The sequence below is a fragment of the Accipiter gentilis genome, chromosome 6 (genome assembly GCF_929443795.1).
Source record: "Accipiter gentilis chromosome 6, bAccGen1.1, whole genome shotgun sequence".
In the NCBI taxonomy this organism is placed as follows: domain Eukaryota; kingdom Metazoa; phylum Chordata; class Aves; order Accipitriformes; family Accipitridae; genus Astur; species Astur gentilis.
The window spans coordinates 38,176,223-38,194,746 of NC_064885.1; the positions used below are offsets into that span (position 1 = coordinate 38,176,223).

An 18,524-nucleotide genomic window follows, 5' to 3' on the forward strand; every position below is an offset into this window, starting at 1 on the left:
AAATTGGGGTTGGGGATATCGGCTCAAGGAGCCACCAGCCAACTGCCTCCCCCTGCACGCACCTGCAGCTGTGCTACCTTGCCTTTGCATCCTGCCCAAATTTTCTCTTGGAAAAACAAAGGGAAGTTTATAGTCTTTCTGTCCTAGTTGTTTCCGCTTTCCTAAACTGAAATAAACAAAAAAAATCCAATTCTATAAAAAGAAAAAAAATAAATTCTATTGCCATAGCAACGGAGCCCCCCCCCCCCCCCCCCCCCCATCAACACAGAGAGTCCCCTTTGGCCCTGCGATTCACCGCAGCTACGGAGGGTTCTTTTTATTACCGGGACTTTGGGAGCTGAGGGCAGGACGAGAGCCCAGCGGCTGCCCCGGGGTGCAGCCCCCCCTGCCCGCAGCGTGACCACTGAGCCCCACGGGCAAGTGCATTTGCAGGGGGAGGACACGTTGCCCAGGACTAGGAAAAAAAAATCTGGATCTGCTTCCCCCTGTCCACCAAGGGATTGCAGAGCTTCTGCTGGTTTTGGGAGCCCTGGAGTAATGCTGGGGAAGGGGCGATTCGTAACTTGGATCTAGGAAAGCAGCTATGAGAAGGGCTAGGATCAGTCAAAGACCAAAGGGAAGTCCACCCGGCCCGATATTTAATTTGACACCAACATACGATGTTAGTCTGCGTTTAACCTGCTGTTATTTCTGTGCCACACGCGTTACTCTTTTTCACTTGAGATTGTTCAGGTGTCAGACGAGAGCTCCCTCGGAGGCTCACATCAGAGGCAAGAGGCAGGCAGCCTTCAATACTAGGTTTTTTTCTCCCCCCCCCCCCCCCAAAAGTAAATCCCAACACTGACAGTACAAGGCACATCCCTAACCCAGGGAGCGCGACGTACAACCAGGTACAAGAGCAGAGCGAGCACCAGCTAGAGCGCAGAACGAGCACCGACCGCGTACCTCCAAAAGTTTCATTGCATCGCTGCTACAAAGAGTTCATCCCGCCTATCCCATCCATTCTCCAAACGGCTCGCTCAACTGGGAAGCCAACAGAGGCACTGGGGCTCCACGCCTCCTGGGATTTGTACGGCACATCCAGCTGGACTACTGCTTGTTTCATACCAGGTCATGGAGAGCCCAAGATCTCGCTGGGCTTCGCGACCTGTTTTTTTTGAACATCCCCTGTCGTTTTAAAAGACTTGCCATTTCCCCATGCATTGCTTAGCTCACGTTTGCAAAACAATTTCTATGCCCTTACGTGGCAGTTGCCATTAAACGCGAAACATTTGTTATCCCTGCATAGCAATCTCAGTACAACGCAGAAAGCTGTTACCTGCATGCAACCATGGGACAGATAATAATAAATGTAATAAATGTATTCTGAACACAGGTGCCATTTTCCTTGCAGGAAACTTATTTCTGCTTTCTAGCAATAGGCTAGTGACCCAGAAACTTCAGCAAAGACAGCAAGCGTACCCCATCACCAAACTGGAAAGGTTTGGCAGGACAGAAGTGTTTCATAGCATCTTCCCAGTTCACTGCTGAAATGTTTAAAAGGAAGTTTTAGCCAGTCCCCTGCAGGAATTAGCAGCATCAAAGTGTCATAGATAGATAATTTTACTTTTAGCCCCATTTTAGGGCTAGTCTATATACAGGCAAATCCTGACATCAGTAATTTCATTTCTGCTCAATATGCTGGAGTTCTGTTTTTCTCTCATCATCTAATGGTTTCCAAGGATGTCCATCACAAAGTAATGGGTTTACATTTATTTAGTATATATGGAGAGGTTTAAAAATTAACTGTCATTATTTTGTTCACTTTTCAAATAAGATAATTGCATGAAAATGACTACCTCCTACTTATTCCAGTTACAAACATCACTTTCCTTTTCTAATCTCAGAAGAAAATAAGAAAGGTCATCCAGAAGAGAGCAGTGGTTTATTTTGCATCTTGTATCTCAGTACTATTGCGTTAGAGATCTCAAATACCCGGGTGTCTGCGTCAGAGCTGATCTAAATCAGAATATTAAAGTTCCTGTTAAACCAAAAAAAAATAAATAAATAAATAAAAAAAATAGAAACATACTCACCCTTCCCAAACCGTAGGTCTGCACAGGACTAACATCACAGGGCAGGGGCTGAGGCCTTTTATTAGTACCACTTACTGCAGCTCCAGGTGAGACCACTTGAAGTGGGGAGCAAAGGTAATCTTCTGCCACTTAGCAGCCTCCTGATCTCAGCAGCAATTGGGGCTGAACAGGACAGAAGAGTGAAAGTTACTCTAATGTGCATAGGAACGATTATTCCTAAAGCTCTGCCATCTGCAGAGAAATCCTCCTCTCCCCTTCAGGGCTTCTCAAGGGGAGCAGCCAGGGCTTAAGGAGCTGACCTTGAGTCTCACCCTCCTATATTTTCCAGTATTTACAGTGGTAAATGAACACATAAGTACTTAGCAACAATGCTAATTTCTTGTCGTCTTTGGAAAGGTGACACTTTGGTGCATTCCAGAAAACTCTGCGTATTTCTTATACCTGTACCCATCCATTTTCTTGTCACGGACTTGCGTGGCCGCTGCGAAGGCTTTGGCTGTACGCTGGCTGTTAGTGTCAGCAGCTGCCAGGCAGCAAAAGCTACCTTTGACTCTTTTATTACAAGTCCTGTGCATGTCTGGAGATGGGCTGAGGGAGACAGTTTAGGATCCGGGGCGTGCTCTTCGCTCGCATGTATAGAAATATATCTTATTATTCTGCACCACCAAGTGGCCAGATTGAGCAGATATTGCGAGACACCTTTGGACCCAGGCTGACTACGTTAAACCAGATGGGTTTGGTTATGTTATGGAAGTTCCTACTGGCCCAAACTAGCAACTAGGAAAAAAAAAACCATTTGAATATAAAGCCTCATGTTTTGGAAGAAGGAAGTGTCACGTTTTTCTCCGACATGCCCTAAGGGGTTCCTGAAGGTGTATTGTCAGAACTACTTCAGTTCTCATATCAGACAGAGCTCTTTGGTGGGCTGCCCACCTGAAACTCGGGCATGTTTTAAGTGTTTCAAATCACTGGTGGACGGTTCTGTAAATGTGAGGCCAATATTTCTGAGAATCAGTGAAGTGGTTGTCTCAGAAGTGGGTAGAGAATGCACGTATCTTTGTTCTTCACCATTTAGTGAGTTTAATCCCACTATCTTTAAAAACTAAAAAAAAAAAAAAAAAAGATGGCATCTCATCCAGAAAAACGCATTACATGGTCTAAATGGGAGCTATTTTCCCATCGTTTTGTACCTTACGTTCCTTGTGCTCAGGAGGGTTCAAAATTGAACTCTTACGTAGTCGTTCTAGAGGTACAAATCAGAGCGAGGTCTGTTGCCGGACAGCATTACTTGTCCAAAATCTCCATGTGATGTAACAGCTGATCCCAACTGATAATATTGCATATCGCATTTAACATACAGTATGGATATTGTAGCAGGGCAGGGAGTGGTCCCTTATTCTGTTTCTGGGAATATCAGTATCAGGAAATGTCTTCTTTCAAGGACTTCTGCTTTCTGCTCTTCCCAAATCCCTGTTGGGGAGGGGAATTAATCCCACCCATCCCTCCTGCACTCACCAGAAAGCTTCTTTTCATCTGTGGAGTTCCAGTGAACAACAAAGCAACTCAGCTTCATTCTCAAGATATATATTATCCCCATGAACCTTTAATAAAAATGCAGTCCCGCAGTATGCCCTAGACTTTTGTATGCTTCATTCCACCTATAATGTTATGTATAAAATCAACTATAATTCACAAGGGATGGCTAATTTATTATCATTATCATTACGGATTCCCTTGTTGATCTGTATTTGGTATTTATCGGTCTGCAGATTGGGCCAATGTTTTCAGTGTGCAAGTAGAAAAGAAGGTTACAGCTGGTTCTGTAACTAATTTTCAGACTTTTTTTCCAAACAGCATGTATTTAGTATAGGTGAAAGGGTGAGTAATACTGGGCTAACCCAAACAAGAAGAGATTAATGTCTACACACAAACAGAAATGGCAAGAATAATCTGAATTGCTGAGTTACCTGTGAGAGTGACTATTCCTTCTAACTTCTTTACCCGTTCCCTGGCCAATTTCATCAGACATAAGAAGGGAAGCTTCAGAGTCAGACGGTTTGAATTCCGTCCCTCATTTTTTTATATTTTTGTCTCAGTTTGGGGAAAGCAGATGTCTCTCTTCTTCATTACTGCACTGAAGGAAACGGAAGCATTGCATTGTACAGTGTAAAAAATTATCGCAAATAAGTCTATTTTAAAATGAAGAAGGGCCCACCAAATAAAGAAGAAAACCTCCAGATAGCCATATCATTGAAGGAAGGTTGGTCAGCTTTGCTGAAATACTGTTAGACATGAAGCCATCAAAAAAGAAATAGAAGCAAATAGAGTGTCTTGAGATACGTGCATGCGACAGGCTTTCGCTCCGATGAAGGAGGGAGAAAAAGATGTCAATGAGTGGGGTCACTGGCTGAGGACCTTGAATAATAATTTCATAAATAGTATTTCCTTAAATAATATTTTACCTAAGCCTCATTTCAGAGTGTCTCACAGGCTCATCAGTCTCTTATTGAAAGTCTTCGTTACCTAGATTTCTATGGGCCACAGGGATAGGTCCTCACGGAGAGTTAGGAACCCTGCTCAGTGCTTTATGCCTTCATGTATTGCAGAGGGAGCCAGGCTTTTAACATGCCTAAATATCTCAGTCGGTCCTTTGGTTTCTGCGTGCTTAGGTCCCTAAATATTTTTCAGTGCCCAGCCTTGTAACCATATTCAGGCAGCGTAATTTCACCCGTGTCCCTGCGTCTGGAAATTCATAGTTCCCTACTGCATGTGTCGCTCTGGATCGGTGAATTGAGCCTTTGGAGGCCTTCAAAGAAAAATCCCTGACTTGGGCACGTTTGGGGTTGGACACAGACCGTACACATAGAGCCTTAACGCTCATGTTTCTTCTGAAAGTGGAATTTTTAAAGTAAGTTCCTCATAAGCCCCGAGGTCACAGTAGCAAGAGTCGGTCCTGACCTGTGTGTGATCCCTGATGGCCGAGGACCTGAGGAGTAAAACTGGGATGGAGGCACTCGAAAGGCTCGGAGGAGCTTTGTGTATGTGCCTCGCTATTCCCGATGTAATGCACGGCAGCGCGGGAGAAATCTAGCAGGCATAAAAGCAGATATTGAAAAACTAAACACGAATGCTGGAAATGTAAGTGTGCTTCTGATTATTTAAATAAGAACAAATTAAGAAGGAAGAATAAAGAGGAAAGGTGTTTGTCTGGAGCGCAGAGGTGCCTGGAGACCTCCGCCACGATCAGCGCAACGTTGCGCTCAGCGCGCTGCAAAGAATTAGCAAAAGATTGCGCCAGGAGGATTCGCACACCAAATAAGTCAATCAGTCAAATAAAATCTTCCGCATTTTACAGCTGATGCTTGAGAAACAGAGAAAATTGAAGCAGCTCGTCCGAGAACCAATTCCAGGTTTGCCCAGGGCTCTGCGCACATCTCCACCTTCGCAAGCAGTGCCACGCTGGGAGAAGAAAGCGTCGGCTACCACCGAGGAGCGGGAGGTCACAAATTGGAGGTCGTGTCGTGCTGCCGGTGGGATGGATCCTCGCTTCACCAGTCCGCGGCCGGCAGTAGGGATGCCAAAGCACACTGCGGGGGTCTCTGTATCGACCGATCGCATTCCACCCATGGCAGTGCTCCCGCAGCCGCAGGCAGCGACAGGGTGACGCTCGGGGTTAAGGATTTGCCGGTTTTAATCCTTGAAATGACAGCAGCTGGGGGGCGAATATCTATAGGATCCCAAACAGTAAATGACCACTTGCAAATGTCCTTTGACTCCAAAAAAGACAAGGCTTTAGTGCTTGAGAAGTGCTTTAAATTTAGAGGGAAAGCCCCTTCTTTCCCACGAGGTGGCCACAGGAGGCCACCACCGCTCACGTGCGCTGCTGGGGACTAGCTATTGCCATTGCCAAGGGGGCTGGGAGCTTTGTAGACCACCTCCAGTAGACCACAGGTACAGAATGACACGACAGATTCATTCCAAGTCTTCCCTCAATTTTGTGCCGCCTGGTTATTTCCCTTGTGCGCCTCAGAGCACAGCAAAGGTCTTTCCTCAACACCGTCGGCAGGTCAAGCAGGCAAAGCTGGATGCTTTGCTCACCTTCTTTGCTTCAGCCGCAGGATCCGTATGTCATTCCTGGGATTAAGCCCTGGCACCATTTGGAGTCAAAGAGAGTTTTGCCAATGATTTTCAAGGCAATGAGGATTTCATCCTTTGTTCATTCTGTGCCGGCTGGGCTAACGATGTTCAATTAGAAACTGCTCTTTGTTCTAGTGCAGTCAAGAGGATTTTTGCCAATGATGTGAATGAGCATTGGATAAAGCTTATGGCTAAATCCAGTCCTTATGCAGAAATCCATGGATCCTACTGAATTGCTTTTCTCCCAGTGAAATTAATGGGAGCTGTATGAGAACATCTAAGGGAAGATTTAGTTCCTGTTTGTAACAATATGTTACCCCCTGATACTGGGCCCGCTTTGAAATGTTTATTGTTAAATCCCTGTATTTTTGGTTATATCTCATTAAGAACGTAATACAGCCTTGGAAAGTACATTCTGAAAGGGTATTACAACAGGATTGGGATTCCTGTTTGTGAGACACTTTTAACTAGGGGGAAATTTCAAATTCAATTTACAGTAATGTCAAAGCACAATTAATATATAGGCAACGATAAGGGGAACATGCAGAAGTACACATTGATAGCAGTGCATCAACAAATAAACTTTTGGTGCTAGTAATTAGGTACACAAGATTATTATATGTTTAATTGACTAAAGTGACAATTTGGAATTACATCTAGTCACATTTAATTGGATTTGGAATCTCTAGAGGAAAGGAAACGGAGAGCAGTGTGGAGAGGCAGCCATAAAAGCAAACTGATTTTCTAAAGTCTGTTAAGACTCTGCATTAATATCCATTGCACAATAGTTTTTTAATATCCCTCACTCTAGAAAGAGTAATGCAATGATTGTCCCAGACAGTGAGAGTACTAAAGCATACTCAATTAGGTAGCAAGATAGCTGATTACTTTTAGTTTGGGGTTGTTTTTTTTAAGATACAGTTAATCAAAGGTGAACTGCATCTGAATTTGCCATAGACAAGTGGTATTCTCAGACTCCCAAGCTACAGGGTGTTATACATGTTGACGCTGTCCTAGAAGAAATGTACTTACACGTAAGATACTTCACCCACAAATACTTTAAAGCAAAAAAAGAAAAGCCAGACTAAAATATCGCATGGCAGTCATTAAATATTTGCTCAGAGTAAAATACGGAAAAGCTACTAAAAGAAAATGTAGGCTTGTTTTCTTGCAGATAGTTTAGCTGGCTAAAAAAATGTTTACTAATGCTTGTCTTGAAGTTGGGCAAAGACTGAGACTTATGCGTAATCTTTTGATACAAACTTCGTGTTGCACTCTTTTAATGTTACCTCCTTTAAATATTGCTATATACATCCTTCCCTCCCTGTACACTCATTTATTCTGCTTTTGTCATCAGGAGCACCATGATTGCTGACTATATGTACTGGCTGACAGGAGGCACTGAGCAGCATACAAGCAAGCTCATCAAACTGTATTGGCAGGTAAAAATTGATAGCCCAATGAGGAAGGAGGTGCCTATCTCACTATTAAGACCAAAATGAAGGATTATAGCTTAAAAGACTGCCGACAAAGGTAGCTCTTGGGCATATCAATCAACAGGACACTATATAGTACTACCGTATTTATAATGAAGCAGATTTTCTTGGACTAATTTTAAGGGCAAAATTCAAGGTTGTTAACCCTTGGCTCATACTTCAATTTTATGGACTGCTATAAAATTTAATTCTGGATACTGCATAGTCCCCTAAGCTATTTTTTGTGAAGTCTTCCTACCTTAGTGACACTTCCCTTTTGCAATTTGCATGATACTAATCCTCTGACACCTTTCCAAACTCTTCAACCGGAAGGGGAGGAAAAAATGACTGTAACGAATGGTCTCAGAGGAACCTAAAGTGCTCTGTGAAGGATGGCTAGGTAAGACCCCAGTCTACAAAGATTACTTATGTGGGGAGTAGACCATTGACTTCAATGGGACTCGTCTCTTTGAGTGATACTTATCTGAGATGGCTGTTCAGCCCCATCAGCACAAATTTAAGTTTAAGGGTACCCCCTTCTGCTCCGAGGAGAGCTCTCACATAAACTTGGAGGTGAATGGATGCTTTGCTACATCCTTTGCTGGCAGAGGCTTACTGCTACAGGAGCTTCTCACCGCCAGCGGTGTCCCAGCCTTCACCCCCTCGGTTTCAATGCAACCAAAGTGAATTTCAGAGGGCGTACGGCATTTGGGCCTCCGGCGTTGGAAGACCCTTCTGCCTCGCCGAATGGACCTGGCCCTCAGGTCCTCCTTGTCCTTACGAGGAATTTAATGATACTAGGAACGATACGTGGCCCTTGCGATAAAATTTCGGGGTCTGATTCTGATCCCATTTGTTTGGGGATTATTCTGTGAGAACATCTGTGACGCCTGTACTTTATGTGAAGTGGTGCAAAATATGTCTGACATAAGCCAGTGTAATAAAGATCAGAATCTGGTCTTTTATCTTCGCTCACATGGTAAATTCTTCCTTTTTAAAACTATTATTAGTTGCATTCTTATTGGTAAAATGGAATAAATCTCAGTCCTGGGAGCTGCTGAATTTCAGTACTGCTGTGAGTGCAAAGTGCATCTTATTCAGAGAATTACCCACTGGGCTAGTGTTTGCAGTGCCTGTGAACTTTCTTATATGCTTTCCAGCAGAGAATTTCTTCTGTAAAGAACAGTTTGATTTTTTTTTTTTTCCCCACTGGGTCAGATTCATTCAAAATCTTGAGTTCACAAACAGGTTTTATGAAGGGGTCATTTCTTCGAATGGAATGTCTTTTTTTGTCTCTTAACACTGGTATCCATTGACTTCCTTTCTTGATCTCATGGACAGGAAGCTTCAAAGAATAAACCTTTAAAGCAGGAGCTGTCATAGCTGTCCTCTCCCCCAGGGGTTCAGACTGCCCTACTATGGAACAGGGCCGAAAAAGTGGCCTGAAGGACAAGATTCATCACGGTGCCTCCTCATGGTGTCTAAACCAGAAGCTGTGCTTGGGCTACGGTGGGAATGAACCAGAACAGAAGTGGGGCTACTGAATCGCTTCCAGCCGTTGCCATCACCTTCTAGATAGCAAGGGCCAAAAGATTTTGGCAGTGGTAGGACTCTGGTTCACCTCTGCTTCGCTCCAGGGCTCACAGCTCCTTTCTCTTCCTGACGAAGAGGTCACCCGTGGGGCCTCCTCGGACCCCCGTAGCACCAAGAGGCACCACCATGCTGTTTGTGCCCCATTCCCACTTCTTCTCTGCCTTTCTCCTGAACCTGAGTTGCTGTCATCTTTGCCTGCAGAAGCTTTGAAATGTCAGTAGAGATCGAACCATTTGTCTGATCCCCCACCGTGCTTGATTTTCACTGGGAGACAGCGATTGCTCTGCAATTTTGTGCCTTTTGTGCGTATGCCTTAGCGTGGGCTGGGCTAAGGATTCAGCGGTATCTATATGCTGACACGCACGCAGTAGAGGCAGCTGGGTGCCCAGTACCGCTCCCACTCAAGTTAATAGCTAGCACTTAAGAAACGCTGTTCATGAAGATATACCCTCAGCACCAGTAACAACCTTTTCCTTCCGAGCTGATGAGTTCTGTGCACTCAGCATCGGGGGTGACTTCAATGTCATTAGAGCACACAGCAACAAAAAATTATGCAGGATGATGTAGCGTGTGACACTGCACTGGGACTTTCCACCACGGAGAGACCAAGCCGAGGTAGCATAATCTTTTTTATTAGTATTCTCTCTATTTCACGGTGTAAAGCTGAAAATAACTTGTCACGACTATACATGCTCATGTGCCTTTGTAACCAAAGCAACAGCTATTGATGCACGCTTTTCTTGCTAACTACTCCTCTGCCCCAGAACTCGCTAGCGTTGGCTCACAACCGTGAGCAAAATTTTCTGAGGAGGAAGGGAATAGATGGTGAACAGGATGGTGGGTTTTTTTACTTCTGTGAAGAAAGATTTTTAGATTAGATATGTCACTCTTTGCTTTGATCAGCGGGTCATGTATATAATCTTCTGGTGTGGCACTGACTACTTTTGTTTCTTCTGCTCGTGGTTCTTTTAACTGCTGGAAAAGGCTTTTCCTCCTCGCAGCCTGTCTTCTACTTCTTTCATGGCTTCAAAACATTGTATAGACCACTCAAATCCTCCAGCTGACGTCTTTACTGTAAAAAAATCGGGCCCTTAATTCATATCTGCAAAGCTCTTTATTATTTATCCTACTTCTAAATCACTGGTTTTTTCTCTCCTGATCTATTCCTCGTGCTCAGAGCAGGCTTTATCTTGTATCTCCTTTGGTTTTCTTCTCCTGATTTTGGTTTTATACTTTCCTTTGAACTTCTTCCATCCCTGACATGAACTGCCAGAAGTCCTCTTTCTTCAACACTCTTCTTAAAACATCTTCAAATCGCTCCCTCGTCATTATTAACTTTTACATATTTCTCCTTCTTCAGCGGTAATCTGTTCCATGTGACTGTGTACCTCCTCTTAGGCACACTGCAAGGTTTCTACTGTCAGGTTTTTAAGGCCAGATGGGCTCATATTGATGACTTATCTGAATTCCTGCATAAAAAAACACCACAGAATTGCACCTTTACCTCCCTACATTGGTGCCAAAAGAGGAAAGCAGAGACTGGTTTTGAGAAAGTTAACCGATCCCCATTTAAATAGTTTAATAATAGGATATTTACCATAATCCATCTAATAGATGATTTGTTGCATGTTTGTCACCTGTTTCTCCCCCAATTTACAAACTGGGATCTCACTTGTCCAGTCCAAACTTTCAGCAGTTTATATTATGCATTCATCTCTGAAAGCTTAAAGATCCTTCAGTACTTGTTATCTTCTCCCTGTATATGTACCTATGGATCATGATCAAGGCAACTTTAAATATTCTTTTTGATTAGCTTTTTGATTAGCTTTCTTTGATTATCCCCTTTAAAGTAAATCATCTATTTCTGGATCTTCTGTACAGTGCTATGTAATATCTAATGCCCTGTGTTGGTTTTGAATATTAATACCCGCCTTCCATTCCACTCTGAGATAAAGGTATAATGCTGATGAGAGGTGAAAAAAGTAATTTGCAATGGATAATATTATTCAGTAAGTGGGGCCTTCTTCTCTGTTCAAATATTTTATGCCACGGACTGAAAATATACATTCCAAGTTAACATATAATCAAATGGATGGGCTTTTTTTCATAACCCACTACAGAATATGCACTGGATGATTTGTGTATTGGCTGTTAGATTAAAAATAGGCGAGTTAAATAGAGTTCATGACAATAAATAATAATGTGAAAGTTATTAAATGTATTATGGTAGATATCTTCAGAGTGGTAGCAGCAAGACAAAGTTTAAACTTACTTGTTACTATAATCAGGTAAGCTCCCTAGCATTTGTTGTCAGCAACGCAATTTCTCAGCTGGTAATAGCAAAACAAACAATAGATGAGATATTTCAACCCATAGAAGGAGTCCCTCTCCAAACTGTCCAGTTTTACTCACGCCTTTGTAAACTGTATCCACTGGCTAAAAACTGTGCAATATAAGCTGGATGCTTCATTCCATGAGCAAAAATATATCACACCTATACTACAATGTGAAAAACGCCCAATGTTGTTGAACATGAACTTCGCAAATATCTTGAAAGTCACAGCCTGATTTCACCAATATCTGGCACAGACAACTTAGTATATAGTGCCTTTATTACCTAATTTATAAACATCTCAGGCTTAACTCATTAGCACACTACAGATTTAATTGCTTTTATTATTCCATTGTGAAAACCACGTGGCCTATTTTATACTAAAGGTTCGGCTCTAGCATCAATCATGCACTTAGCTCCAAAGTCAATCCCACCTAGGCAAACTCTTGCACTAAGTGCCATGGCACCAGCAACGCTTACGTCGCAGGAACTAACAGAACCCCAGGAAGGCATTTCAAAGCTTGTCAGTCCGTATCTGTATGCTTCCATAACCGCCTGTACTAAAAGCCTTAATTCCATAACGTAGCCAATGTGTGTTTGCTACAGCTCCAATGAAGACCTCTCATTTGCGCTGGAGTCAACTGGGCTTTTAGCTTTAGTTCCAGTTCAACCCCGGTGATTTTGGCCAAGATTGCAGCCATGGCCGAGCTGCTCTCAGCACACCGAAAATATTGGCTCTGCAGCTGCTGCACACGGAGCTCACAAACTTGTGTTTCTGAGAATGCTTCTGTCAGCTAAACTCAGCGTCGCAGAGAAAGCTTCCAGTAGCTCGTGCATTGGCTGAGATGGAGGTTTGGGTATTCAGACATTTGCTTTGCGCTCTCGTTGCCGTTATGAACATCAGGTGCTCCCGTTTCAAAAATCTGGGCTGCTGCAAGCACAGAGCAGTACGCACATCACACAATACAGCAAATGATAACCCAGCCCTGCGAGGTGGCTGAACACCTCCGGTGCAGCGATGAACGCTGTCAACTCCTTTAGAGCTCAGCTTTATCTCACGCCTTGCGGGGTGACGATCCAAGGCAAGAAAGTTAAAAGGAAAAAGCTCTCGGTAGCCAAAACCTCTTCCGCGGTCTCAGCCGGTGACGAGGCCCGTCAGCAGTCCTGTGTGCTCACGCTTGACCCGCGTCCTGCCATGGAGCGGGAGGTTTCCAAGCTGGCAGCAGCAGGGATGTTTTGCAATCCTCCTAATGGAATGACTGATAGGAGCTGACAGGCAGCCTCTCTGGGCAGCCTGGCCATCGTATCGCTGGGAAAAATGTATTTCTCATTAATTCTTGAGGCTATTTTAGCAGATCATGCTGTGCCACACTTCACTGCAGAAAAGTCCCTTCTTCAATCAAATCTGGGGGAAAATCCCATTGAGGTCAATGACTGTTGGGTGTACAGGCAGAAGTAAGAGCCTAATATGCCTAACTCTTTATTGTCTCAGAAGTCTGTGGAGCTTGTTGCTGCTTTAAGAATTAATTTTGAATTTTCTCATGGCAGAAAGGAGATAACATTTCTCTTATCCCCCTTCATAAAAACCAATAGCTAATCCTCCTTCTTCTGTATCTGTGGCCATTTTGAAGGACAACACTTGCCTTGAAGCACTGAACTTTTCATTTTCTCGTGGAAAATTGGGACGTAATGATTTTCCTCATCCTGCACATTAGAAGAACAAAAAGATTTTGGCCCGTAAGCAGGAAGATCAGCTCATTCTTAAGACACTGCACGGGTGCCCAGATGATCGTAGTGCAGCTTCTGACCAGTTCATGGGTTTCCCATGTTCTCATTGCATCACGGCTGAAGCAACTTGTTACAATTAAAACTGTTAACATTTTTTCAGGGCAGAATGGGCCTCTCCCTGTGTATGCCATTTTAGGGATTCAGACCTGTCTGGCTTTGGAATACACTATTTGTAAGACATAACTCTCAGTTGCAAAAAATCAGCTTCATTCTGCTCTCAGGTACACTAGTAAAAATATGGAGTAATTGAAAACTGGATTGAGAAGGCAAATAAAATAACATAACAGAGAGTTTCTATCATGTTTATACTGATTTGGGAGCTGTTTATTGCTGTTGTTATTGCTGGTATTTCCATTCCAGAAACAATTCTACATGTACAAAACCAAGGAATTTAACATTTTTCTTGTATTCTTTCTTCTTTAATAATACCTACCTCCACATATTTTCTACCTACTTCTATTTTTTTGGTACCAGATCATTCATGGGAGAATAATTGTTGTTTGAATCCTACTTATATTTACGTGCTAAGAGAAGTTATTAGTTTAAATGTCACAATTATTAAAACAGATGAATTAATTGTCTCTAATTTCAGGAAAGATGGATTTATTTAATACCAGCTAAACGTAATAGGGAACACACACCTTACTGTAGTTGGTAGCTGTTGAAATCCCGATAAGAAGCAAAATACCAACCCAATTAGGGTTTTAACTGTTAACAGAGGCCCATAAATCATGTCTCAAAGATGTTCTACAGGAACAACCTGGCCAGCAAAGCTCCAGGCCATTTAAAAAAACCCTACAGGGCAGCTCAAAAGTAATGTGCATATTTCACAAGTAGAATTTTCAATTCATTCTGGCTTTTACTGGGTCTCAAAACAGAGCTTTAAGATTCACAAAAGCAACCTGAGAAATCAGCATAGAAAACCAGCCACTTTGCGCTCTTCTCAGGCCCTTATTGTTCCCTCGAGTTGCAAAGGTACTTAAGAAGTTAAACATTCATTATCGCCTTCCCTTTCTTTGTATACCATCTCCTTTCTTAGGGGAGATGAAGCTACCGGCAGGAGTTTGTGCTGTTCCCAGGATCATTACTGGTTATGTGGCTCTCCATCTGCACATCTGCTCTTGAAGAACAACTGCAGAGGACATCACACAAAAAGAGATAAAGTCACTTTTCAGAAACATCTCTATATACACTCAACTTGTCTTCTACTAAATTAGCAGCCATTCAGCCACATAAAGTAGTTTGCTATCGGAATGACTCCGGCATGATTTTTTCGCTGCCCCTTTGAACAGCGCTGTCCATTTTGCAGGCTAACCACATCAGTCACCATCTCTGGCTGTCTGATTCATCTCTTCACATTTAAGTCAAGTTCCCAAAAGATGTTGAGCTCAGTGCTAGGAAGGACTGACATCTCCTTCAGTTAGTTTCTGCATTTTAGTTTTCTTTCCTTCCTCCCCCCCCCCCCCCCCTTTTTTTTTTTCTCTTTGGGGGCTGAAAGCCCTGAAACCCCCCTACAGCAAGTATCCCACATTTCTGCCAGGAGCATTTCCTAGCCAGGGTCACTCCCTGTCTCTCAAGCACTTGCCTGAACCACCAGATGGATGCAGCATCCGTGCGTTGGCCAGTGGCTCTGATTACATCCACATAAAGCACTCAGCGATACTCAACCTTTAGCTCTGCCTGTCTGAGTTAAGATGTCTCTCTGAGCCCAAGCTACCGAAGCAGTTCAACTCAGCACAGTTTATAATCCCCTTTCACAAAAACCCCCCCCCCGCCGTTTAAACTGTGACCCATTCCCGACATAGCGGGAGCCGTGCGGAGCTGACCCAACACCTGCCGAGGAGTCGTGATGGCGAAAGGCTTCTCCCAGCACTGGAAGGGCAGTCCCGCTGCTCGGAGCAGTCACGGTAAATTGCCTTATTCCAATTAGGGTATTTCTCACCACGAAAACTCCCTTATCCTTAAGAAAGGGGCAATATTAACAAAACCGCTTAAAAGCTGCGGGTTTGGCCAATAGCCTCACGTAGAGGATAACCGGCCCGTTCACGCGGAGCGGTTCTTGGATCCCCTACCCCGCCGCCCCATTGCGGATTTACGCCTGCCTCCGTTACCGCACCAGGGGAGCGTGTCTGCCCCGTAGCGACCTGGGTGGGCGAGAGCCTGCCAGCACGGCACGTCAGCTCCCATCGCGGCATCCCGGGGAGTCGCAAGGTCCCAGCTGGGGCAGGGTTAGGTGGTCCAGGCCAGGAGCCACCTCCACAGGGATGCTTGGAGCTAGAGCCGCCGCCTGGTGCGGATACACGCGGCGGATACCGATGGCAGCGAACCGTGATCTGGTAAGAGGGGCTCGCCTTGTCGATGCTCTGGATTGTAGAGTCAACCTTGCAAAGCAACTATAGCCTCTGTTTCCTTGGCCTCAGGGTCGCTCCACCGTAGCAGAGAAACACTGAAATCCTCAACGTTTTTCCCTGTGCCGAGACAAAAGGCCAAGGTCCTCAGTCGGTAGCAAGCGATACGAGAGCTGAGGGCTCCCGCGGCACTCTCCGTGCCCGTGAGTTTGTGAGACCGGAGGACGGGCTCGCGGGCAGAGAGCTTGCCTGAACCAAAATTGCTTTTCCACCCTCGTGCTCAGTCCCCGCTTTCCCACCTGCCGGCATCAGGGACAGGGAGCTTCAAGAGCAGCCTCCAGCCTTTTCCATTCTCTATGTGTTCTGGGGTTTTTCTTTAATGAATAGCGATGTCTTTGGAAGGATATAAAGCGTGGATTTCTTTTCTCCTAAAACATAAGAAGATACTTATTAGAGTATCAAACAGATCTTGAAGCCGAAGGTAACCCATCTGCAATACCTCTGCCTTTCAGAAGTCAGCAGAACACACGGATCTATCGCTGTGGCGCTCTGCAAATCCGCTTTCAAAATACCCCGCGTACAAAATAACTCGCAGAGACTTAAATACGTTAATAACTTAAGAACCTAAATAAGCTGATATTTGATGTGACCTACATTAATGGGGAGGCATTACATGGCAGATAAGCAGAAAGTTCTCATCTATTGTATAATACATCATTTATTCATACCACAAACATATTGAGAAAAGGATATGCTCTGGCATTCTGTCTACTTATTTTTCCCGCAGAAAAAAAAATAAAAATGATGTAAGAAGATCATGCTGGTGAGAAGATATTCATATCACAACAGCAACAGACTTAGACTGCCAGATACTTCTTTATGGTTGGAAAGATATAGAGAAAAGCGCATAGGTTGCACCGCAGTGCACCCATAATTCTAACTACCAGCCTAAGAGCGGAAGCAGTTCATAGAAGAGGCTAATGGCTTTACTCTGACTGATATCATTGCATTAATAAAAATCATCAATAAAAGCATCAATTCCTGCTGTACTGTAAATGAGACAGCGGCTGAGTGTGCACTGCAGCTGCAAGATAAGGGACTAGAAAGATATCTAAATTTCTGGCTAATTCTAGATGTCAAGATAATTGGATTTTCCAAATTAAACCTTTCTTTAGTTAAAGAGGATTAAGGTTAGGGACTGTAGCAGGGAAAGCTACTGTCACTGTTATGAAGAATTTTTTGCTACAGTGCCATTTTTCTTCTTCTATGTCTGCTCTAAGCAGGCAAAAATGGCAAGAGCTTCATAAAAATATTGAAGTAGTTCTATCATTTGCCATCAAAAGTTGGCACAGGAAAGCTTTGTTTCTTGTGCATCTACCTATTCATTTTATGAGCTCTTAACAGAATTTTAGTGGGTGTTGAAGGGGCAATATAGGATTGTTTAGGCTAAAGTTTAGGTTTTATTAAAAGGTCTGTGAAATGTAACATTACTAGATAGGGTAGAATGTAAGGCTGCTGCAGAGCCGAGGTGCTCAGAGAAGAGGAGTACGTGGCGTTGGGTTGAATACACGTTTAAACCCTTGATCAAGACAAAGTTTGTTATTTAGGAATGTCTTTTGGCTTTTTAATTGTCATGATAGCAAAGTACATCCCTCAAACCTTGGGAACGCTTGTGTTTCATGAAGGAATTAATTGGTATTTTAATAGAAGTGCTGACAATATAAATACTCCTTGAGACACTTTGTCTCCAGATGGTTTCTCTGCAGACTCTCTCTGATTCCCCACACTTCCAAAACAGGGATATAAACCTCCTGACATAGCAGAGCATGAGTCAGTCCCATAACTACAAAAAGAAATCTTCCCCATCATCAGATTACTCTGCAGCCTCCTCTCAAGCGAGTTCTTGCATCTTTGCTAAAGCAATAGATTTTGTCCACTGCTGAGGTAAACCACCAAATTCAGTGGGCTCGTGTCAATCATAGTCCTTAGGTTATTTTACATTGCTAGAGGAGCTCTTTCTTACAGTTTAAGGTCATCTCAAGGACTTCACTTTTTCTAACTCTGCTGGAATTGAAGGCTGGAGCGTAGCACCGTGTGATGAGATATCACTGCAGACCTCGCTTGCAACATACGACCAAAAAAAAAAAAAAAAAAAAAAAAAAAAATCTTTCTTTATCAGTTTAGCAGCTACCCCCATACTCATGAAAGAGCCTGACGCTTCTTCCACTCCGAGGCCAGAACAACAACATCCTCCCTGATGTATCTGAGAGGACATTGCAGAAAGGACCCTCTCGATGTAAAGACACCAAAACGCATGCAAGTGGGAAAAAACAATTGTCCCGTCCTCTCTGCAAGGACTTTCAAGAAAGTCCACTGGAGCCCTTGCAGTCCTCTCCACAGTGTCACTATATCTTGAGTAGCTTGCACGGTGTACGGCACAACAGATGATGTTCTGTAGCATCCCAGTTTCCTGGACAGATTGCCAGATACTCATCTACGGGTATGGACTTCAGTGCATAAAGGCTTAAGCAGAAAAATCCTTAGGGATTTCATCGTATAAAGTTTTCTCCTCCAAAGTTTTTATGGGCTGAAGTTTTATATCCTTAAAGACTTTACCCCATAAAAATCCAAGAGGATAATAAAACAAATAGCATCTATGTCCAGGGTCAGTAGCTTGGGGAAAAAAAATGCTCTTGGGTAATAATAATACCTTCAGTAGCAGTATTGACCAGAAACTACAGATCTATTCTTTTCCCCGTTGGCTGACATTTTACCG

General features: G+C 43.6%; 1 protein-coding gene across 1 annotated transcript in view; it reads left to right on the forward strand.

Moving 5' to 3' along the window:
• Positions 1-18,524, forward strand: part of SPATA16 (spermatogenesis associated 16) — a 97,924-nt gene that overhangs the window by 47,777 nt on the left and 31,623 nt on the right. Inside the window, 1 exon segment of the mRNA XM_049802566.1 lies at positions 7,570-7,654. Coding sequence (XP_049658523.1) covers positions 7,570-7,654 — 85 coding nt within the window.